Raw genomic sequence first — 24,242 nt, 5'->3', positions numbered from 1 at the left:
CCCCGCCACCGCTTAACGTATCGGGAGGAACGACTGACCTACTGACGGTGCGATAAAACGGTAATGTGGCGTGCAAGTGAACGTGTTATTGTCGGGCTGGGATAAACAAAGCCCATAAGAGCTGTCCTTCTTATCATCACCCCCCCCCCCTCCTCTCCTGTCCTGTAGCTCTGAAGGGAGTCCTTCAGCCGGCTTGATTAGTGGAGGGATGACATTATTATGTGTGGTCTGAGAGGCTGCACCTATGAGAGCCCCCCCCCCCGTTCAAGGGCCCGCAGACCTCGTCGTCCTTTCAGATGAGATTATGAGCTTAATTCGTCGCAAACGTGTTGTGGGTTGCGGACTGACGAGTGCACATGATATCAGCAAAAGTATATTTTGGAAAACTGAAGAATGATTTTAGGTTCAGGTCAAAAATACAAAATGGCTAATTTGTCGGGTTAAGGTGACCCTAAAATTTGGTAATGGTCATTAAGTAAAGATACCTTCGCTTGTTAGCTGCTTCAGATGTTTCAATATTTTAAGCAAATTTAGTGAAAATGCTCAAAATGAACATACAACTTATGCTCATTAACATTTATTATTTTGCAAATATTGAGAAGGAGAGGAGAAGAGACTGTGACATGGGATGACATCTTATGAGAGCGCCTGTCCGCTGATGTAATTAGTTTTTAAAGCATCTTAATTAGCAATGGAATTCAGATTGGCATTGTGTTGTGACGGCGGTTTAAACTGACACCAATTACGACTCCAGTACAGACAGCCGCAATTTTGATGTTTTCCATCGAGAATGGCATTAAAGTTTCTTTTATTACTTCTGGAAATATTTCAATTTCTATAGTTTTTTTTGTTACCACAATCTGTTCATGTAAACATGCTAAGTGGTATCCAGTCCTGTCATCATTTTATTCACAAAATCTGTTTCCGTGCTGAAAAATCCACTTCGAATTTTAGGCCTTTTTTTTAAATGATCGTTTCTAGCGATTTCAATCAGGTTTATTTTCTCAATTCTTGAAACTTCAAATAATAATAGGTAGTTGGAAACCCACTTTATGATATAAGCGGTACAGAGAATGGACGAATGGATGGCATAGATCGTGGTCAGGACTGATTGTGCTGGGAAAGAATTTAATACTAAAAATCGAATTTAGTCCTGCAGCTTATGTCCCCATTTTATATTTTGGATCTGAGCTTAAAAAATAAAAAAAACACAATGGAACCCCAGTTCACGATCTTAATTCGTTCAAAGGCGCTGTTCACTCTAAAATGGGGTGTGCAGATGGAAGAATTTTCCACTGTATGAAAAATCACCCGTCTTTGTTTTATTGTGTTGGATTTAAAATAATAATAATAATAATCAATCACTACTTGATTGCCTTTGTGAATGAGCAGAACAAACGATACACTGATTGATTTAACTTCATTATTGATTTTGATATTGATCAGTGCGCATGGTACCACCTTTTAATGAATAGCCAGAGTTAGCATACAGAAAGGACTGACAATTCAATCACGAGCGAACAAAAGAAACAGAGAAAGACACTGTGATGTTTTCTTAAAGCAAAGGGGGATTGTCTTTTCCGCTCACGTTTTGCCCCCCTCCTTCCTCTTTCCTCACGCTTAGCTCCGCCCCCCTCCGCCTCTCCCTCGTCGCCATTGGCCGGCGGCGGCGTGTTTTCGCCTCGCGATTGGCCGACTCCTACGTCGCTCAAGCGCGCCTTGACTTATTTACCGAATGTATGAGCGAGGGGTGGGGGAACCAAATGGGGCAGCCTGAGTGACTTCGCTGCTTGTCGGGCCCGCAACAGCTGACGAGAGCGGAGCGCTTGGACGCAGCAGCCTCCCTGCGAACAAAGAACAGGGGGGACGTTTTGCGGAGCTTTCGTACCCGGTCCAAAAGCAGCGAAGTGCGGGGAGGACGAGACATGAGGCACGCGGTGTCACCATCGGAGAACGTGGAGAATTGTTCTTTCGCCGTGACACACTTGTTTAAGATATGTGCCCATTGTGAGCGGCTCGCAAAAAAGGTAACAAAAACCATTTTCATTTTTACTTCAGTGCAGACTCGAAAAAAAATGACATATTCGAGTGTTTGTTGGTGTTTTAAAACGATGTCAGTAGATTTAAGCTCTCTGGCGACTGTTTTTTCCTTCGACTGAATGAGCTGCAGTGCAGTCTTTTGTCCGGACTTGTTTGTCTGTCAAGTTTGCGAGGGGGGTGGGTGGGGGGGCCTCGAATGTTTTAAAGACCCCCACGACCCCAAACCCCAACAAACATTTTTATTGCCACTTTTATGAATTCTTATCTCGAGTCATTTAGTTTTTACAACCGTGTCCCTACAGAATTAAATCATTTGTTGGTCAAGTCATTCATCTCGGCCTGCTGAGTGGACATGTCCAGGCATGTTTTCTTTTTAGGTTAATTTACATCCTTTATAACCTTTATAGCATCTGTGTTACCATAAAATGTGTGAAATGCTGATTTTGTTTAATCACCAAAGCCTTAATTGTCCTTAAAAAACACACTTCATCCTTAATAAAATCTCTTAAAAATGTCACTTTTAACAACTATCCTGTCTGCTATGTGCATTATAATGCCGTAAGATCAGCAAACCGAGTCATGTTTACTGATTCAGTGCTTAAAAACTGACATTGCATCGCCGCTTAAATTACCCTGAAAAAATGTCACTTAACTCTACTGTGCCTGCTATGTTCATTATATTGCCATAAAATGCTGCATGTTTACTGACGCTGTCCTCAAAAACTGATATTTCATCACTAAAGCTGTAATTACCCTTAAAAATGTCACTTTTTAACAACTACTCTTGCACTGCTGTGTCACGGCTACTGACTGTCCTCAAAACTGATTTTTCATCATGAAGGCCTTAATCATGTTTAAAAAAAAAAAGTCACTTTATCCTTGTTTTGTTGGTCTTAAAAATAAGCTATTATCACTGGTAAATGCTTTATACGTATTATGGGAATGTAAAGCATACTCACAAACTGGTCTATATTTTGCATAAAGGCCCACTAAAAGATGATTTCAGTTCTGTAATAACACGTGAAAATGTTTAAACGGCCATTTCCCCCTCTTGTTTGTCTTGCAGGATCTGGGAGTACGAATCCCAAGACCCCTGGGGAACGGGCCAAGCAGATTTATCCCTGAAAAAGAGGTAAAAAAAAAATACCCACAATTCTGCCAGTGTTAGGCCTGTTTATTATATCATGTTTTTCCGTCGTAGATTCTTCAAGTCAGTAAAGTGGACACCAGGACACAGTCGATATTTGAGGATGCGTTCGCCGCCCTCGGTCGCCTAGACAACATCTCACTGGTGATGGGCTTCCACCCGCAGTACCTGGAGAGCTTCCTGCGCACGCAGCACTACCTGCTGCAGATGGACGGGCCGCTGTCGCTGCACTACCGCCACTACATCGGCATCATGGTACAAAATATACAAGTTGTGTTTTTTTACACCGCAGCTGGACTTTGTTACCTTTTTCAAACGTCTCACGGTTGTTGCGTAATCTCGTGTCTAGGCGGCGGCTCGCCACCAGTGCTCCTATCTGGTCAACCTGCACGTCAACGACTTCCTCCAGGTAGGCGGCGACCCCAAGTGGCTCAACGGGCTGGACGGGGCGCCGCGAAAGCTGCAGCAGCTGGGCGAGCTCAACAAAATCCTGGCCCACCGACCGTGGCTGCTCACCAAGGAGCACATCGAGGTGAGAAACCGGGCGGGGGTGTTAAAAGCCTTGCGTAACAGCTGAGGTCAGACCAGCGAGCTAACAGACTACGCTCGGCCTCTTTCAAGGGTTTGCTAAAGGCCGAGGAGCACAGCTGGTCGCTGGCCGAGCTCATCCACGCCGTGGTGCTGCTCACGCATTACCACTCGCTGGCCTCCTTCACCTTCGGCTGTGGCATCATGCCCGAGATCCACTGCGACGGCGGGCACACCTTCAGGCCGCCCTCGCTCGGACACTACTGCGTGTGCGACATCGCCAACGGCAACAACCATCATGACGGTCACTTTGGCAGCCAGGTGAGACGAGCGTTCGTGGCCATTTTATGTGGCACCAGACATATTTGGTTACTTATACTTCATTCAAAATGGACACAGTACAATCATGTGTTTTGTCCCTGGCAGCAGAAGAATGACAGTAATAAAAAAAAGTGATATTCTAAGCAGAGTATAGCATGCAACTTTCTTTTGGCTTCTGATTGGCTGAATTAGCCTTCTCGTTGTTTACCCATAGCGCCACCTGCTTGACAATGACCTCATTTATTTATTTATTTATTTATTATTATTGCAATTTCCAAAATGGACTTTTGTATTTTAATTATTATTTTTTTACTTTTATTTTTTGTAAATTACATTTTTTATTTTATTTTTATTTATTATTTATAATGGGGATGTATATTTTGGATTCTGTGCATTATTTTAATTTATATATTCAAGTGCAGTTTTTAGTAATTTTTAGACCAATTTGAAAAAAAAAAAACTAAATGAATGAAATAATCAAATTGGTATTCAATTTATCCTTCTTCCATTTTGTTCCCCACTTTTTTTATTTTTAAATATAAGATATATTTTGCATTGTGTTTATTGTTTTTAGATGATGAAAGCAAGCTAGCGGGTTGCATTCACTCTGTACGTTGTTGGTTAAGAACAAACACAACAGGAATTTTAACTCCCATTTCACTTTTAGTTAGAAGCAAATTCCTCAGTTCACTGATGTTTCAAGTTGCACTCTTTTTTTCCCCCCAAATGATTTTTTTCAGGCTTCTGATTGGTTGAGATGGCCTAATAGCCACGTGCTAGTGCCACCAGTTGCTCGTCAGCCCGTGACGTCGCGTATCCGGAAGTAAAAACTCTCCCCCGTGTTTGCAGGATGTGTGCGGCGGCGAGGTGGAGGTTCTGATGGAGCGCATGAAGCAGCTGCAAGAGTGCCGCGACGACGAAGAGGCCAGCCAGGAGGAGATGGCCACGCGTTTCGAGCGGGAGAAGACGGAGAGCATGCTGGTGGTGACGGCCGAGGACGAGGAGTGGGTGCCCTCCCGCGACATCTCGCGACACTTTGAAGACCCCAGCTACGGCTACAAGGACTTCTCCAGGAGGGGCGAGCACGTGCCCACTTTCAGAGTGCAGGTACGCTCGCCACACATTTTCTTCCAATTGAAATGGTGATTGAGCCTCAATTAATGATAATGAATATTTTTTATTTTTTTTGCAGGACTACAGTTGGGAGGATCACGGCTACTCCCTGGTGAACCGTCTGTATCCAGATGTGGGTCAGATGCTGGACGAGAAGTTCCAAATGGCATACAACCTGACATACAACACCATGGCCACGCACAAGGACGTGGACACCAGTATGCTGCGCAGGGCCATCTGGAACTACATACACTGCATGTTCGGCATCAGGTAGGCAAGAGCAGCTAACGTCTTGACGGAATACATTTCACAATGGCAGCAGAAAAAAAAAATCACAAAGTATTAGAGATACGGCACACTGGACAGCAACGTGTCTCCACCGACAGTTGAGAGATTTTTGTTGCAGTACCAAGACTGGCCTGTGAGAGGCAGTGTGGTGCCACAGACGGCAGGGAAATACAAAGAAGAAGAAACTGTATTTTTAACTCATTCACTGCCATTGACGGCTATTGACGTTCAAAATTCATTTGAACTATTTCTATTAGTTTAACATTTTTTCCACTTTTGTCAACAAGAGTATGAAAACCTAGATTTTTTTAGAACAAATATAAAATTAGTGATTAATCGTGAGTTAACTATTGAAATCATGCAGTTATTTCCCATCAAAAATTGAAATCGCCTGACAGGATAAAAAAAAAATTCTTAAAAATTAGGGGCGTCAGGCAAATACAATTTGTTAACAAGAGTGGAAAAGATGTTAAACTAATAGAAATAGTTCAAATGAATTTTTGACGTCTATAGCCGTCAATGGCAGTGAATGAGTTAAGATGCTAGGCTAGCTTTTCATTGTTTTGTAGTGGAGGATTTTTTTTAAAATCATAACAATTGAACAGGTTTAACATTAACAATTGTCGTCCTCAACTGTTTTCAGAGCAAATTACGGAGGTTATTCTTAAAATACCCCACATCATCGGATAATCACTTGGATAATCTTTTGTAGACTTTCGATAATCGGGCCTTTGAGGGTTGAATGCTAAAATGTATCTTAATTACCGGTACGCGTGTACCCCGATTGACACAACACAGATTCCTCGGCTCGGCCCAACTCGGTGTTGACCACACACAAGGACTTGCTATCGTAAATGTTGAAGAGGTTTAACATTTACGATCATCAGCTCTAATAGTTATCCCAGCAGATGAGGGGGAAAAAAAGAGTAAGAAAAAGGAAGGGAAAAAACACTCAAAACACCACACATGATAATCATAGGCTGTAGAGTGTATGTTCATTGTATGTTTTTTTTTTTTTCTTCCCCCTCTGTTTTTCAGGTATGACGATTACGACTACGGCGAGATCAACCAGCTGCTGGACCGTAGCTTCAAGATCTATATCAAGACTATGGTGTGCAGCCCCGAGAAGACCACCAAGCGAATGTACGAGAGCTTCTGGAGGCAGTTCCAGCACTCTGAGAAGGTCGGATCCCTTTTCCTCACGTAAAAAAAAATCGATTTTTGGGACGTTGCCGCTAAAAGGTCTCTTTCTCTTTTCTCTCCTGCAGGTCCATGTTAATCTGCTTCTTATGGAAGCGCGAATGCAAGCCGAACTTTTATATGCTCTGAGAGCCATCACTCGCTACATGACATGAAGTGCTTCTTCTTCTTTTTTTTTTTTATTTTCTTTTTTTTTTTGTTATATTCTAGTTTTTATCACATGTCATTGTTGGGACATTTCAAGAGAACATTTTGAGGGGACGAGGAGCTGGATGGAAGATCAGAACAAAGAAGCAAGGAGTCTGTTTTTTTTTTTTTTTTTTTTTTTTTTTTTAAAGCCTGCAGTGCCAAAAGTGACCAGAAGTGGGCAGCATTGGGCTTATAAAGCACTGACCGTGTGTTCAGGATTTCATTCAGTATTCCAGCAAACAGCCCCTTCATTCATTTTCTTATTTTTGTCATCACTGCTTTTTTTTTTTTGTTTTTTTTTTCATATCATGTTTTCAATCATCACCCCTCGTACGTGTGTGCCTGAACTCCCCAGCGCAGTGTGTGTATACGTAACGATGATCGTGATGATGCTGCTGCTGCTCCCAGTGTTGTATTCAGCAGGGACAGGGAAGGGGGGGTCATATTGACCCCCCCCCCCTCCCCCGAAAGAAAAGAACCCCATCAACTGCATTATTCCCAAATGTCCGTGTAAGCTAATTCAAGGAGTGTGTGTGTGTGTGTGTATGTGTGTTAACTCATAGAACACTGAGCCCTATTTGAGTTGTGTGTGTGTGCGCGTGCGTGCAGAAAAGGTAGTTTTTTTTAAATTTCACGTGTCAAAAAAAAAAAAGGCGAGGCACTTTGAAGGAGACTTCTTGCTTCTGCTGTAGCTCTGTTATTTTGATGTAACTTGTTTAGAATGAGTCAGTGATGACATCATCATTCTTTGTTGTTATATGGGTTTATTAAGAAAGACTGAAAGAATGAGGGGGCTCCGGTATCGGGTTAGTCCGGGAGGAAAAGCTCTGGTGACTCACGCAAACACACACAAACAAACACGCACACACCCCACAGACACACACTGCTAAGCTGTCTTCCGCGTTACCCCGGCTGCCCCCATTTTGGAAGGCTGTGAATTTTAACAGTAAAATAAATACCTCTTATCTCCATCAAACATGTATGGTGATACCCTGACTTAAGAAATTAATTTTTAGTTAAGGTACCACTGGATCTCCAAATCATGTTTGTGGACATGCGTGCTTTTTTTGTCAGAGAGCGACTGTATAAAAAGTGCTCTTTGCAATCTTTTTTTTTTTTTAAATTGTTTTTTTTTTTTTCCCTCCTTGGGCGGCCCACGTTCCCGTTTGCTGAGGGGATGACGCCGGCCCGCCATCAGGCTGATTTGCGCTCGATCAGATCGCAAACGGTTGTAGCTGTGCTTATTCAAGCCTATTTAGTGCAAAAAGAAAAAAAAAAAATATGCAGCTTTTGTTTTAATGAAGCAGTTTTGTTAAGTACTGCGTTTTTTTTTTTTGTTTGTTTCTGTGAGGGCTTATTAAGTGATGGCCGGGAGGTTTCGACAAAAAGAATGGTACCATTGGAAGTGAGTCGGAAGATAGTGAAAGAGATTTTTGTTTTTCAAATCTTCTGACTGACGTCAGTTACTGACTTTTTAAAAAAATAGAAAATCTATGAAAAATGGACAAAAAAATAAACTGATGACTTGTTGTGTATCATTTGTAGCGTTCTCTTATCCTAAACTTATTTGGTCAAACGTTTCCCAATTCATCTTTTGAACTCTGGGGACTTACTTGCCTCTGTTACATCTCAATGGGGGGTGGGAAAAAAAGCATTGATCTAATTTCGGAATTCTATTTGAGGGCCTTTCCCATTGCGTGTCATGACATCATCACCAGCACAATCACCAACCCCAAAATGCCTTCACATCTCATTTTAGGATAAAAATAAATAAAAATATATATATCAACCGGCTAATACTTCATATCATAAGTAACGTTTTAAGGAGATGTAAAGGTGTTTTTCTTCTTTAATCTTGATACATGAAGTGCTGTTCCTGATTTGTGTTGATGTAACGACCAAGTGGACTTTGAAAATGCTGTACTTTTTGGCGACTTGTAAGCACTGCCCGACCCCCCCCCCCCGTGTCTGTGTAACATGAATACTGATGATAATAATAAAGGCTTTGAGAGGCGATGACATTCCTTGCTTCCTCTGTGCTTTTTATTTGTTTACACATTAATAAAACTGTTGCTTACCAAAGGCAATGAGGCGACTCATCAACAACGCACGCACACGCGCTCACAAAACCAAAGTTGGTTATATAAATGTGCAAAAGTGTTGTAAAGATACGTGAGGATGGACTTTAAAGTGCTTTAAAATATCAGTCACATGATGGTGGGATTTAAAAGTAGCACAACAAAAACATTCACAATTGTCGCATAAGTACAGTACATATAGTAAGATGTATATTATTCACATTTCATTGACCAGGCATGATACAGCTTTAATGCAACGGGGCGGAACTCCAACTCCCATAATTCCCTGTGGTAGTCCTCATCTTCCGTACCTCTTCGGACCTCTTCCTCACCTGAGGGGAGAGAGGAGCAATAGAGTGAGGCGGTACAATATAATCGTGGCTAGATGCAGCTGCAATGCATCATGGGAATAGCAGAAACATACTTTCATCCTCCCATGATGCATTGCAACACCCCGAGACCCCCAACCGACCCAAATAGGACGTGAGGATCTCCAGCAGCGACTTGCGGTCCTGCGTCGCCAGCAGCGTCTCAGGTCCGCCTCCGCCGCTCATATTCCACAAGGCCTGACACAGCTGAGCCGACAGCTGCCAATCACCTGCTCCCAGGTCTCTAAGGCAGTCTGTCAGCCTGATATACACAAAAACACACACATGCTTACACTTTATTGCAAAGCAACAATAATGTCAAAATTAAATAAAAAATAATAATAATATGTATATAACAAACAAAAATAATGTATTGTTAAAAACAACTGAAATGTAAATAGGCAGTCATGTACCACTAGAAGAAGAATTGGACCACACAAAATGGCCGAATTCAATGCTTACTTGGTTGCAGCTCCCTCAAGGGAGAGACTGGCTCTGCTGGGAGGGTCCAGCGCCAGGTTGGTGAGGACCCCGCAGGCCGAGAAGCACAAGTCCGGGTTCTTGGAGTCCAACAGTGTCACCACAAACCTGTGAACTGAGGAGGTGAGGTCAGCAGCCATGTTTACAGCTCAAATAAGACACACTAGTGTGTGTATGGAGCACTTTTTGTGTTACAGTGATACCTTGACGTGGCCATCTTGCACCGGTGTTGGACTTGTGAAGTCATTCTGTGTCTATTTAAAAATTACTTTTAATATAGTCTAGCGGAGTTTTTTTTTTTTTTGGCCGCCACCAGAGGGCTTCATGAGTCGAAGGCCGAGGCTGCCTCGTTAAGCAAGTGTCACGTAGTAGAACGCTCCCAAAGATGAAAACATTTTGATTCAGTGTTTTATTAAATCGGGGAAAAGACATTAGCAACATGCAAGGTTTGAACTCGAAGCTAAAAAGACATAACACCTACGAAGTTTATGTTCATTCGTCAAACACGGGTAAGCTAGCTGTGTGAACTGTGAAGCTAGAAGCTAGCGAGGTTAGCTTGGCGTTTAGCGCTTCAGTAGCTGGTCAAATATTAACTAAACCATGTCAGTTACAGTGAAAGTGACAAGACGGACATTGTAATCTTGAAACTCGCATTATAAGCGGAGACATATAGCATAGACTTCATTTGAGTTTAAAGTCCGCCATATTTGATGTGGCATAATAACCCCGTAAACTAGTTCACTTCATGAACTTCATAAAGCGACAATCCACAAAGTTAACGCCTTTAATCTTCCCATTTACGCACACTAATAGATTTGGGAAAAAGATTGGTGCAAAAAACAACTAATATGATGATGACACGTTACACACCCTACCTACACCATATTTCAATATTTATCATCACAGTAACCGTGTTAGATACATTAGTAGCTGTAAACATTCATGAAATTTAGGGGGAAAAGTATAAATATTAGTATATACAAATTTATTCCATACACTTATGTTTAATTTTTAGAGCTGTAAATGTACCTTTTTGTATTATTAAAAGTATTATATACAGAGTATTATAAATTTGATGGCGACTTGACTAGCTTGTTTTTTCCCCGCGAAATATTTGTTTCTCACTCAAAGCAAACAAATTAAAAAATATCCCAAAATCCTCTGAGTTATTGCTCATAAATTGGGCCACTCAAGGTACCACTGTTCTGTATTTGTCGAGGTGTTAATTATGAACCTTTGTTCTGCATTATAAAGTCCCGCACATCTTTGGACTGCGACAAGTTCCCGTAGACGCGGGTGGCCTCGAGCATGGCGGCCATGTTGGAGCTGAGCACCAACTTCAGCATCACTTGAGTGACGAAAAGGTGACAAAGAATGTTTATTTTTTTTTTGCACTTGTCGTCATGCTCTTGAAGTGTTGTTCTTACACTGGGCGATGGCCAGCTGGCTGCGTCTGAGCACTGCACTTTCTTTGCGGTAGAACGTCAGGTTGTTGATGGCGGCTGTCACGTTCACCGTCAGCTCCTCGCTCACGTCCACCGATCTCAGTTCTGTGACACAATTCGTGTGAAGTGCAAAAGAACATCTTGATTTTTAATTAAATACAGAATCTCAACTTTAACTCAAACTTAAGAGAAACAAAATAATTCTTTTGGTTCTGTGGATAGGGGATTTCGTTTTTGATGCACCATCCAAAACAGGAGAATTGAGGGTCAGCTGTAAAACTTCACACAGCTCTTGATACTACTTCCGATTTCTCACCCAGTGTCTCCATCAGCAGCTGGACGCAGGTGGTGTTGCCGGCCAGCGCGGCGCCCACGTTCTCATGGATGCACATGTTGGCCAGCACCCGGACCAGCTTCACCAGCACGTCCTCGGCCTCCCGCACACCGGCCAGAGGCGTCGGCCCGTCCTCCCTCAGCTGATAGTCGTCGTACAGCCGCAGGAGGGTGTCCACGGACGCCTCGCAGCGGAAGAGCCGCTGGCGCGCCTCGTCGCTCTTCGCCGTCAGGTTGCCCAGCGTGAAGAGGAGACGCACGACCAGGTCCTGCCAGAGAAAGGTGATGCAGTGTGTAGAACGAACTAGTAGGCTAAATGCTAATAATTTAGCATTCTGTACCATAATGCCAACGGGGTATTGACTTGCACATGTGCAAACCCCCGAGATATTATGTGAAAAAATGTTGAACGGGAATCACGCACTGCAGACATCATAATAAATCATAAAAATTACAAACAATGTTTGCTTAATTTTCTAACATATTGGTATAATGTAGGCCAAATGCAAAAAAAAAAAAAAAAAAAAGAGGCTTTTTTACTACAATAGCCCGTGGCATTATGGGAAAAAATGCTGACATAATAATAAATCATAAAAATTACAAGTAATGTTCATGTATTTAATTTATGAATGTATTGGTATAAGGTAGGCCGAATGCTAAAAATAGAAAATTTTAAACTTGTGCATTTAAGTGGCCTTATGGGGAAAAAAAGCTACGTTTTTAGCAATTAGCCTACAAGTATGTTCTGAGTAAAATTGTCAATGTTGTTTTTCGGTGTCACATCTTTATGCTGCTCCACTGTAAATGTCTAGGTTAGAAACAACTTTAGTGATGCACAATCACCAGTAGATGGCATCGATGCCCGTTTTAGACAAGACTGCATTTTGTGAAATCTACCTTTGATCTACTGCTGATCATAAAACAACAGAAAAACAGCAGAATCCAACCGTTTTCACTATTCTTTCATTTGCTAGATGCACTGTACTGTATATATAATCCGTAAACACAATATCTTTTGGGTCTTGAAAATGTCAAAATGCAAAGTATTATCGAAAAAGGTTTGATTGTGCATGTGTGAGTGAGTCAAAAATCGCTACTGTCGACCTCCTTCCCTGCATTCGGCAAGTGTCCAGAGTTTTTTCACACCTCCAAATTGAGGCGTCCGATAACGGCCCGTACCTCCCGCTAGCGTCCCGGCGCCGCTCAGTCGGTTACACGTCGAGCAGGTGCACGCCTCCAATGCCACACCCGCTTGCCGTTGTAATCGTGCAGTGGCACAGGTATGAGGACAGGACGGACTGTCCTCTCAGGGGTGTGCGTTTATGTGTGGGTGCAAACGTTCGCACCCTATCAGTCACGTCTGAGTGGTTACACTCAAGGAGGCGGCCGTTTGTTCTATTCTTAATTCCTACTCCCTTCTGGATCATGTTCCGACTTGTCTCAACCGAAGCTCACCTTTTGTCTGGTTTGGTTTTCCACTCAGTGTTTTTTTTGCCGAGTCATCTTATGTCGATACGCACATTACAGAGCGGAGAAAGGGCACAGACGCAACGTCCTGTAAATGTGCCTGGGACACGCCATGTGTAAACAAGCTGACGAGAACGTAAACAGGAAGTTAATTTGTTGACGCTAAACCCTGCGAGGACACCCACCGGCTCACCTGTTTTTGGTGGTGTTTGCTCAGGAGCTCTAAAAATAGTTGGTAGCAGTCGGGGGTCTGCGCCAGAGCGAGACGGCACTCGGCGTATGAGGAGAGTTTACTGAGAAGGCGAGAAACACGTTTTGGACTCAAATGTAGGCCCAGTTCATAGACAAGCATCTTTTTTTCCAAGCGGGCTACCTGTAGACTCGAGAAACATTGGTGCACACGTCTTGGTCCTGACGATGACGCTGCAGAACCGAGCAGAGATCCGACATCAGGGCGTAGGAGACGAAGAGGGGGCGGGCCTCGGCGTGGTCGGCCAGATTTCTTAGGGTGGCAGTCAGCTGAAGATATGGGCAGGTTAAAGGTTAAGATGAGTTGGGACGTGACTCAGTCTCTTATAAATTTGTAAATGTATCCAATCCATTTTAGTCGGCCATTTTTTTTCAAATACAATTTCTCTTATGGTTGTGAAATGAATTGAAAGTTTAGAAGAAGGATGGATGAATGTTTTGTAATGACAGCCTGTCCGTGTCTCCTCATCTGTCATTGTAATGCGCCGCGTCACATATCAAATGAGATGAAACTCAAGATGTTTGTTGGGGCCAACTTCTGCGGTCCGCATCAATCACTTTTTTTTTTTTTGTCTTGGGAGATTGTAAGCCGGGTGTGTTTGGACCGAATTGGCCTTTGCAGAGAACATGATGCTCTTGGAACGGCGAACATGCACAGTATGAGACGTAAACAAAAACAGCTGGTAATTAGTGGGAGAATCTCTATGAGCCAAGAAATATACGTCAAATTTTTATTTGTTATCATTTGTTTTGCCGTAACCCTGGAGAACCCACGGGGTCAAATTTGGCCCCTATAAATTCTGCTACTCAAATAACAAAGACCTTTTTTTTTTCTTTTTTTTTTTTACAAATTTAACTTCAAAAGTCCAGAGTGCCACTTCTGACCCCTGCATTGGGCCATCTAGTGGATGAATATTGCACTTACATGAGCCAGGAGTGAGTGGTGGTGACAAGATGGCTGGCAACATGCTGTTTTGTTGAACTTCTCAGCAAACCATCAGATGGTAAAATTGTTTTTTTTTTTTGTTAATCTATTTCATATCATGTTGCAGAATGCCTAGGAGTATGTTTTATATTTATATTTTGATAAATTAGCAACTCTGAGCTAGTTCAAAAAACAAGGGTTAAAATTGAAAAAACATATATTTTGGTGTTCAGTGAACTTATAGCAGTCATTTAATGTATAATTCATAATTTTCCAAAGAAGAAAAGGGTTCTTGGGTTCTCCAGGGTTGATATGCTTCAACTTACTTACTTTATTTAAGAAATAGAAATAATTCAATTGTGGTACAACGCGATTGTGCGCACCTGTACGAGGACGTGTCCGGCAATGGCGCCGTGAGCGCCGTCCACCCTGCATAGCTTCTGGATGAAATCGTGAGCCGTGCTCATGAAGTTCTTTTCCAACAGAAGGTGGACCACGGCGGCGTTCCCTGAGAGAAATTTGAGCGTGCTGGCGCAGTAAAAGAGCGCTTCGCCGCACGTGGACGCATCCTCGCGCAGCAGCAGCCCGAGCAGCGAGTCTAGACGGAAGAAAGAAAAAAAAATCCATCTCACTTAACGACCGCGAGGCGCAGCTTCTGATTTTTGTGAAGACGTTTGTCCACCTAGGACTGAGCAATTTTGGAAGAGGACGTCGTTGTCTTCACTGCGACTGATCTGGAAGATGAGCTTGCAGATGTTGAGTAGGTTGTTCCCGCTGACATGTAACTGAAGAAAAAAAGAAGAAAAAGTGACTTAAAAAAAAAAAAAAAATCAACTTATGAGACACGCCCACAGAAGACTCACGGCGAGACACAGCTCGGCGACGTGCATGTGGAGGCGCGGGGAGTTGAGGTCGATGAGTTGGAAGAGCGTTCGCAGTATACTGGACCGCCTCTTACAGTGGTGAGGGCCCAGCAAGCCCGCCTCTGCCAGGGCGTCTTGGAGAGCGATGCACAAGTCACAAAGATGCTCCGGGGAGGCCTCGCCGCTGCCTGGATGATTGTCGGGAAAAAATATTTGCAAAGGTTCGCAAGTTAGCCAGTCAGCCATTTTGACTGATCTTTCAAGAATGACAGAATATTGCGTTGTGTTTGCTAGCCGGCTCGCGGATTGGCAGGACCGTTCACTCGACCATCGCCTTTCGTGGACCAAGCGTGGGTCCTCAAAACCGAGACATTGTGGCCGAAATTGACCAGATTTTCACAATTAAAAACCTGCAATTTTGCTGAAAATCAAACCGGGGAATGCTGGTTGTATTACTTTAGCTAATGCTAAATGCTATCTAACCTTTTTTTGCCTGGTCCCAGTAGCTTATTGGTAGCTGGCTATGCCGTTTACGTCGCGTCGGTCCCACATTGTAACACTGGGAAAATACCGGCAGAAAAGCTCAGCTTGCATTGGATCGGACCTGCGACCGCACCATTAGTCTAGTAGTAGGGATGTAACGATATTCAAACATACACCATACGATGATATCGCGATATGAAGGTCACGATACGATAATTATCACAATATTGAGGGGAGGTTGGCGATATGAAAAAAGGCCACAATATTGTAAAAAAAAAAAAAAAAAGACGTCATACTAAAAATTGCTTTTTGTACATAACAGCAATGCATATAAGCAGCCTACAATCTGTAATTGAGGCACTTGTTTACTTATATATTGATCCGCTTCACTAGCATATTACGTTCGATTTCATCATAAACCTAGAAAGGCCAAAACATGCCTTGTGAAAATTAAACTGCACTAACAAATTAGCCACCAGAGGGTGCTGGAACTGCACACATGGACATCAACCTGACTTTTTTTTTTAACAGATGTGCTGTGTGACGACGACGGTGTTATGGCAGTTTTAATATCACAATATTGCCGTTACCGTTACACCCCGAGCTAGTAGGACTACATCTTCTTACATGATCCTTCGATACTGAAACAGGAAGTACTTCTATGACAACAACACGCCTGCAAGCAATTGGATGCGGATGAGAATGAGAACGCAAACGTGTATGAATCGCTATGGCGACAGTAAGATTCACACGTACCAAACAATTGGCTTGCTGACTGGACTAAAAAATAAACAAACAAAAAAACGGGACAGCTCCAGATAAACCAGATAAGTCAAGACATATAAAGGGAAGATGCTTTTTTTTTTAGCATAGCTTGCTAGCTAACTTTGCTCTAGTGGTAAAAATGGGCAAGGTATTATTACTACAGAACTGGCAACTGTGTTAAACAGCCACTGATGGAATGAAATACTCCTATAATGGGGATGTGCGTACGTATAATGTATTTAAAAGCAACATATGTTTAGATACAAATGACTGAAATTATTTTACAGGTCCTTAAAGATTTTAAACATCAGTAAGTGTGCACCCCTGCTTTGGCTGTTTTAATTCTTTATGCATATGGCGTATCCTCGGTTCTACCTTTCTACGCTCCCACGCACAAACGGTCCCCTGCCAGTCCTGACACTCACCACATTGTCTTTGACTATCTAGCACACTTTAGACGGATCTCTCGACCCCGACCTCACCTTTTGTCCCCCCCCCCCCCCCACCCTTGCTTGCCTGTCTGCCCCTCACACTCCCGACCATTCAGATGTTTTTCCGCTTAGCTTTTGTGAGACCGCTTGGACAATGGCCAGATGTTCCTCCTAAACGTCTGGGGCCCTGTCCTGTGCCGCCATCGGGCCCAGGTCAACATACGCGTCACAGTATGTTTTGTTCTATTTGCAAGTGCTTTAGCGATCGGTGCACTTGAGGTTAGATCTGCCCCATCAATAAAACAGTCGCCGTAAAATAACATCCTCCCTTTTCTAGGAAACTTCCGAAGGTAAATGGAGCGGCACAATCGCTCCGCTCCAATCTGCATGCAGAGGAAAGAGAAAGGGTGGAGCCTGTTCCTTGTTTTTGAAGTAAAAATAATAAAAGTGTTCCCGGCATCGAAACTAGGGCTTGGCACACACTAGACACCTTGCCTCAATTTTGCACGCATGAAATCACAAAGCATTGCGGAGGATAAATATTTAATGTTGAACTTTGAAAATGAGTTTTCCATTAAAGTGAGTGTCGAAGTATTATAAATGTTTTGAGTCCAATGCTGGCAGAACTGCAGCAGGCTAAGATATTATTTTGTTTTCCTTTTGAGTCGACTTTTTGCAATCAGACTAAATCTAGTTGTGGAAAGTCATGTCATCGGATTGACTTTTTTTATTTATTCCCTTCCCTTTTTTGTGTCGCTCTTACCACCTGCAGCCACAGCCTTTATCTGCTGCAGGAGAGGCGCAATCGGATCCCACCGTGAGTCTGCGCCTGCGCTCGTGTTATTCTTTCCACTCCAGTCCAAATCTGACGTGCGAGAGAGAGAGAGAGAGAAAGCACATTAGTGAAAACGAGCCGTCTGCTTAGTTCACAAGTTCAGCGTCCCGAAATAAGTTTTGATGTCACCACCAAAAAGGTCATCATCCACTGCTTAACTCGCATATAAACAAACCCTCCCATCAACTGCATCATATTTTTCTTTAATGCTAATGCATGGCATGCAACAGTTTGCGATCAATCCGGCATGCATACAATCATCGCTTGGTGTCACACAGGAAGTTGTGGTTGTCTAAAGATATTATCAAGTCGATTTATCTCACGCTCTAAAGTTTGTGTTCAGCAACATCTCCCAAAGCTAGAGCTAGATCGTCTATTTTCACTGCTGGAGAGATCACGTTTAGCATTTTTGCTCCGAAAGGCAGAAGAGATAACGGATTAAACACACCATTAGTGCTGACAATGTGTGGAAAATAAAAACTGAACGGGTTCCTTGAACAAACCTGTTCTCTGTCCTGATCTGACCTCGTCGCTTCCCACTCCGGAATCAACACTGGACTGTAATAGTCTGCTGCTTGCGCCGGGGGGGGGGGGAGCACAAACAGTTGGTTACTACTTTTCATTTGTTGGGAAGTTCAAAGGAGAAGAAAAGCTTAACTTAAAGAGAAACAAAACAGATATTAGATGCTGCCACTTGGTGTCGCTGTTGCACCAGAAGTGACCATACACCGGCGCTAGTTTGCTCTTGATGCAATTACATGTGTTTTTCTCAGCCTGACCTTGTGTGTGTGTGTGTGTGTGTGTGTGTGTGTGTGCGTGTGTGTGCGTGTGTGTGTGTGTGTGTGTGTGTGTGTGTGTGTGTGTGTGTGTGTGTGTGTGTGTGTGTGTGTGTGTGTGTGTGTGTGTGTGTGTTGTGTGGTTGCCGTCGCCTGTGCACATCTCAGACCTCAATCTCCAACAGACAGGAAGTAAGACCTGAACTCTGCGGGCTGTCTGCTGCAGACTGTTTGTGCTTTGTCATCCGTATGGGCTGTCTGCAGTTTTTGCAGGAAGTAGCATAACGGACTACAGATTTTTATTTTGGAATACGTCGACTAATAAGGCATGTCCAGGACCTGTTCACAGCGAATGGTCTGTGATAGGATTACAGGTCCCATCAGCGGGCCTCTGTGCGATACGGCCGTTCTCTGAGACATGACCTCATCCCTGTCTTGGGCCTGGCAACAGCGTGCCGCAGTAACAATGCATAGAGCTGCCAGGCTTGCCCGAATGGGCATCCAAATCGAATAAGAGAGCCATTTGGAGCCATAAAATGACGTCTTAATTGGATGCTTTCTGTCTGTGTCTATTAGCTGTCAGTGCTCTGCTCAGAACGCTGATAACAAAACTTCTCAAAGTTGACAGTGCAAAGAAGCAGATTCGGTCATTTCGGACCCCAGGCTGTAAGAACCATGTGATTACTCCCCAGCCAATCATCCATCTGTCCCTTTCCTATAGTGCTTATCCTGTTCAGGGTCACCGCTTGGGATGGAGCTTATCCTAGATGACGTGACGCGTTGCAGGAAGCTAGGAAATTTCAGACTCCTCAACATCACGAAGTCTTGAGTTGCAGCAAATTGATCACATAACTTGTAGATGTCATAAACATTAGGAATATTAATCAAAAGACTGCATGAATGATATTTATCTGTGTACAGTGGTTATATATTGACATTATTTTTTTTACTTTTGGAAAGTTCCTCCTCTCCAGCAGTTATTAAATTAGCACTGACTAAGGGTGTCAAAATGAGTGTTAATTTTGAGTTCCTTTAAAGTTCCTTTAAGGACCCTCATTTTTTATTTTTTATGCACGATTAATGCCTCTCCTTACTGGGGGAATTCCAGTGGCAACGCAGCAAACACTAAATGTAATAATAACACATATTTATGGAGACTGGGGTCAAGTTGTATTTTACAATTTAAAAAGTTGCTTCAAGTTAAAGATCAGATAGCTATTAATCTGGAAAAAAAAATGCACTGATGCAATTATGTTATCTAGTGGCAGAAAAATGACATAAACACAAATTAATATCACTTGTTTTTTTTTTTTACAGTACATCTTTTTAATTTTAACTCAATTTTATGAATTATTATGACATCACTGTATCAATGACTAAAATATGCAGCTATATTTCTATTAGTTTAATATTATTTCCACTTTTATGCTAACAAGAGTATGAAAACTTAGAAAAAAATATTTTATTGTACAGTACATTTTATTGAACAGATATAAAATTTGCGATAGATCGTGAGTTAACTATTGAAGTCATGTGATTTTACGGTTACATTTTTTTTATTGCCTGACACCCCTAAACTGACACAACCGACGGCAACAAAAAATGCATAAAAAACAAAAATGCCTGTGTGTAAGTTCACTGAGATCTTTAAGTATATATATATAGCATTTTTCTTAAAACAGCATGAAATTAATGGCAATTGTTTTTCTCCTTCTAACTTCCTGATTGTAAAACCGCCACAAGCCCAGCCCTTGTGCATGCGAGTGTGAGAAGTTGTCCGTCTCTCCTTGTATGTTCCCTGGCTGGGCGTCCAGTCCAGGGTGCCAAAAGTCAGCTGGGATAAGCTCCAGCTCACCCGTGACCCTAATGAGGACAAGCTCTATAGAAAACGGATGGGTAGATTCAAATGATTTAAATTCCAAATCCTCTTTAGGGCAGCTCAGTAGTCTGAGTAGTTGGCAGAGTTTCCTCGCCTAAGAAGGTTTGTATCTGTATTGAGTCAGGACTTTCTATATGTGTGGCTTTTAAAGACTTTAAACAAACAATCTAGAGAATTGACAATTTTATAAACGATGGCTTCATCTTTCGGGCCTGTGCTGCAGGCGGCGTTCCGAGCTCATGTAAAATGTGTTTTGTTGTTATTACTCCCACCTGGCGAGCAATCAATACGTGGATGGATTGGAACAGCAGAGTTATGTCCCCTCGTCCTGACACAGCTGATGAGGTTGCTGGTGGAAATTTCTAGCCCTCTAGTAATAGCTGCCAGTAAATCTTGTGTTCATTATGGGATGTCACATTGATGGAAGCAAATACCTTTCACTCTGACTTCTGCGCGGTGCAGATAAGTGAGGCGCGCCGGAGACCTCCTTGTGGTCCCCAGAGACAAAAGCGTGGGCCGGTGGCGGCTTTTTCGCCGGGTCTTGATGTAATCTTTCTTGTGGCGCTGCACACAGAAAAGCCGTCTGTGGTGAGCAACAAGCTAGAAACCAACCCACGCAGAGAATGTAAATGGAGGTCAAAGTTGTCGCTCACCATCTGTGTGCGCCGCCAAAGGGGGCAAGATGACGAGAGACGTCGCCCTGACGAGACGCGTCCGCGTTCGCACCAGCGGGCGCTTGCTGTCCAGCGGGTCAGCGGGAGGTTTGGGGGATGACTTTGAAATGTCATCATGGCTGGGAAATAGAATCTTTGTCTTCTGGCATGGAAACACCGTAATGTCAGGAGTTATTTTTAGCCAAGGTTGAAGTTGATTTTTTACTGTGTAGTTGAGCTTAGTGAACTTCAATACTTCAAACTTTTTGGAAAGATGGCTACTATTGATTTTTATAGTATCAAGTGGCAGGTGATGGTCACATTGAGACAGTTCAAGGACAGTTCTCCACTTGTTGCATTATTCAACTCATTGTTCCTCACCGGTGAGGCGAGAGATTACTCACACGTTCCAATGGAGATAGGCGAGTCCCCGAACTTGGCCGGGAGTCTCCGAAATCAAAATTCTGTGCGTGAAGGCTGTAAAGTTTAAAAAACTAAAGTCTAAATGAAGTTTTGAAGGCAGATTTGGGCACAGAAATAAAATGCATACCTGAAGGTTGAGGAAGGTCTGTTGCTGTGGTCTGCACGGACCGAGCTTCTTGCAAACAACTGTCTTTGCGCATCTCGCGGGGTGTAAGGTCTCTGGGTTGACTGAGCACGGAGAATCCTCCTTGCTTCACCCACTATCTCTGCACTCGTCTTCAACGAGGGGTGCCTCCTCGGCAGAAAGGGCCTGCACAGCTCGTATTTCCTCTCCGTGGAGCCCATTTGGCCGCCGTGACGTCGGCTCAGTTTGTGAAGTAGCTCCGTTTTGTCTTCATGATTAAACGTCCGTAATTTATATTTACGTTTCTAGCATGGTTGGCTTAAGGGAGAATCGTGGTTCGTTTTATGGTGGAATGGGCGACACCGAGCGAACAAGGAGTCCCACGGTGCTGCGTCTCCATGGCGACCACATGTTGCTGTGGTAGCGAGCACAACAAACGGGGGGAATAAGATCGCATTCGGCGTGAAAGCCGGCCCATCGTGTGTTTTTTTTTTTATCACATATTATAAACACAATGTAAGAAGAACATTAAATACTTACTGTCCATGTCGGGGAAACTCCACCATGTCCTTACAAAAGAAAGAAATCACAAAAGTCGTCTTTCAGCAACCCAAAAATTTACATGACTACAAAAGTATGTTTTCAAAGTTCCGTTGAATAAGTTGCAATTTTCTACACATAAAATATCATTTTAGACTAATTTGAAGAGAATCCAATGGCTGTTTGAAATATTCCGTCCTGAACTTGTATAGTGCTACTCGGCTTCAACTGTTGTGACGTCATCGCCAGTTGACGGCAACGATTACGTCATCACACGCGACCAGGACTTTGTTTTTTAAAGCTATTGAACTACAACAACAATAACATTAGTTGAATTACAATTAGTAATAGCCTTTTGTTTGTGTAAATGGCAATGCTCAATTTTGGTAGGTATTTACTTACTTACTTATTTTATTTTTTTTTTATTTATGTACAGTTGGGCATGCTGCTGTAATTACAGTAATTAAAACATCTGAAAGCATTGTAAAACAACCAGTGGCACTATTGGTTCATAATTTTGTCTGAAACGTGTAGTAGGCCTACAGAATTAATCATTTCCATAAAATATATTAGTATTATTTTAATCGGTTGCATAAGACGGTATGACAAAAAAATAATAGAGTGTTTATAAAATCTATGGCAGCAAATGGGCAAACACTGGACAACAATTGAACAATTTTACACCAAAGTTATGGTTGGATAAACTAAAATGAAGGTTTAAGTTACAAATCTTATTGTTAACATGGTTGTTGTTGTTTTTTTTGTGGGGAGGGGGGGGGGGGGCAGTTTCAGATGTTAAAGCACTGAAAATGTGATATTAACCATGACTGTTAGGATCAGTCAGTGTTTTGTTATAACATAATTAGTTCGAAGTTTGTGACTGTAAATGACAAACTAAAATAATCTAAACAAAAAGACAATAACTGTACCTAAAATTTCTCCAATCCTTCTCATGTACAAAGTCTAAAAGTAAACACACTAAGAAGCTACTTGTGTTATATTTCTTCTTAAGAAAGTGGAGCTGCCTGTTTTGCATGCACAGATGTCCGCCATTTTGTGTCAGGAAAAAAAAAAGTATGACACAATTTAAAAAGACGAGAGGACCACAAAATGGCCGGATACTTACCTGTACGATAAGTTATTATGTATTTTTTTCCGGTTGTGGTCCATCTTGATCCTTAATGCAAGTTCCAATGCAGCAACGAAGACCAATTGTTCCTAATCCTCCCGTTGTGTTCTTCCAGTATTGAAAATGATAAAAAATGCCTAGCATCAACTCCAAATTGCAGGTGGTTATTCATCTCATGCTTCGTTATAAGTCTCCGTTCGTCTTCTGGACCTGCCTAGCATTTTAAAATGTAGTTCATCGTCTACAGTACTCTCTATGAACCTTGTTCTCCTACTCACTGAATTATACATCTGAACTATCTTGTCGTACCTAAAAAGGAGGACATGCTTTAGTCTCATGGATACAGTGAACCTGATTGTCTGGGAGTGCATGCCCTGCTCGGCCAATCACAGGGTGTCGCCGTGCAGCATAGCTGCCAATTGGCAGAGGGAAGGAGATGCTTCTTACCATTGTCACTATGACAGACCAATACTAGACTTGTCAATCATGTAGGATGACAAAAGTGGTGCATGTGAATGAAGCGCGACTCAACGTCACGAAAATGATGCATCTCCTTGACAACCAACAGATTGGGGTGGGGGGGGGGGGTGCTTACCACCTCAGCAATGTTTCCTTTCAACTTTACTTACTTACTTATGGCTTTTATAGGTTATAATGATTGATTTTCATTTCTCTCCCTCACAATTGTCGTGACCAGCTGAGATTTACCCCCTGATCTTTATTTTCAACTCAAGCTATTCTGATCTCAAATCCTAAGCAATGCAGTGTTGGTAAGATTGTTAATATATATTTCCTGTACAGTTAATGAAAGCTTTTATGATGGTAGCGGTTTATATGCAGTACTGTATTCATATTTCCTAAGGAGAAAAACACATGGAAGACACACACACACACACTAGATTACACCACATACACACACGCACACACATCCTAGTAAACAAAGCATGATAGCAAAGCCACATGTTTTAATGTCCGTGAATGTAAACACACAGACGTACACACGCTTACAACCCCCAAAGACATATGCAACACAGATGTTGTGAAGGCTCCACACATTATGCTGAGATAGCTCTCGTACTGAGGAAAGAAATGGGGGGAAAAAAGTAACAACAACAAACAATTTGGTTGGAGGACCTCGCAGGAAGGCAGCGAGCCGATTGGCTGAGCCAG

General features: G+C 42.6%; 2 protein-coding genes across 5 annotated transcripts in view; one reads left to right on the top strand and one right to left on the bottom strand.

Annotated features, from left to right (window-relative positions):
• Positions 1–8,847, top strand: part of sesn1 (sestrin 1) — a 56,026-nt gene extending 47,179 nt beyond the window's left edge. The window contains exons 1-9 of one of the 2 annotated variants that reach the window (XM_077552666.1): positions 1,750–2,027; positions 3,107–3,172; positions 3,242–3,442; positions 3,537–3,719; positions 3,809–4,036; positions 4,886–5,143; positions 5,229–5,419; positions 6,476–6,620; positions 6,706–8,847. In XM_077552666.1, coding sequence (XP_077408792.1) covers positions 1,926–2,027; positions 3,107–3,172; positions 3,242–3,442; positions 3,537–3,719; positions 3,809–4,036; positions 4,886–5,143; positions 5,229–5,419; positions 6,476–6,620; positions 6,706–6,792 — 1,461 coding nt within the window. In that variant the 5' untranslated portion in view covers positions 1,750–1,925 and the 3' untranslated portion in view covers positions 6,793–8,847. Of the gene's footprint in view, positions 1–1,749; positions 2,028–3,106; positions 3,173–3,241; positions 3,443–3,536; positions 3,720–3,808; positions 4,037–4,885; positions 5,144–5,228; positions 5,420–6,475; positions 6,621–6,705 lie in introns of those variants that run through there. The other variant, XM_077552665.1, reaches the window with a different exon arrangement.
• On the bottom strand, positions 8,848–23,404 carry armc2 (armadillo repeat containing 2). 3 transcript variants are annotated; one of them, XM_077552661.1, is made up of 19 exons: positions 23,070–23,404; positions 21,944–21,972; positions 21,407–21,818; positions 21,261–21,333; positions 20,857–21,019; positions 20,638–20,767; positions 18,052–18,119; positions 17,477–17,578; positions 15,035–15,222; positions 14,854–14,956; positions 14,555–14,769; positions 13,371–13,516; positions 13,191–13,290; positions 11,514–11,799; positions 11,180–11,302; positions 10,987–11,100; positions 9,735–9,867; positions 9,377–9,534; positions 8,848–9,236 (listed from the first exon to the last, which is right to left on the bottom strand). In XM_077552661.1, the coding sequence occupies exons 3-19, from the start codon at positions 21,622–21,624 to the stop codon at positions 9,118–9,120; spliced, it is 2,439 nt and encodes an 812-aa protein (XP_077408787.1). In that variant the 5' UTR covers positions 21,625–21,818; positions 21,944–21,972; positions 23,070–23,404; the 3' UTR covers positions 8,848–9,117. The 3 variants fall into 3 exon arrangements, with proteins under 3 accessions (XP_077408787.1, XP_077408790.1, XP_077408789.1); XM_077552664.1 differs by lacking the exon at positions 23,070–23,404 and having other exon boundaries at positions 17,480–17,578; positions 21,944–22,181; XM_077552663.1 differs by lacking the exon at positions 23,070–23,404 and having other exon boundaries at positions 20,857–21,016; positions 21,944–22,180.
• Positions 23,405–24,242: the final 838 nt, after the last annotated feature.

Source organism: Vanacampus margaritifer, chromosome 19 (genome assembly GCF_051991255.1).
Source record: "Vanacampus margaritifer isolate UIUO_Vmar chromosome 19, RoL_Vmar_1.0, whole genome shotgun sequence".
Classification (NCBI taxonomy): domain Eukaryota; kingdom Metazoa; phylum Chordata; class Actinopteri; order Syngnathiformes; family Syngnathidae; genus Vanacampus; species Vanacampus margaritifer.
The sequence above is the reverse complement of the archived record's forward strand: the minus strand, read 5'-3'. Positions and strand labels throughout refer to the sequence as shown.

What these genes read in the sequence shown, in the direction of transcription:
- armc2 (XM_077552661.1), bottom strand. Translation starts at nt 21,624, where the DNA reads ATGGGCTCCACGGAGAGGAAATACGAGCTGTGCAGGCCCTTTCTGCCG. An exon ending in GCCTATCTCCATTGGAACGT is followed by an intron (nt 21,020 to 21,260) that starts GTGAGTAATCTC and finishes TTTCCATGCCAG; the next exon opens with AAGACAAAGATTCTATTTCC. An exon ending in CTTGAGGGAGCTGCAACCAA is followed by an intron (nt 9,535 to 9,734) that starts GTAAGCATTGAA and finishes TGTGTATATCAG; the next exon opens with GCTGACAGACTGCCTTAGAG.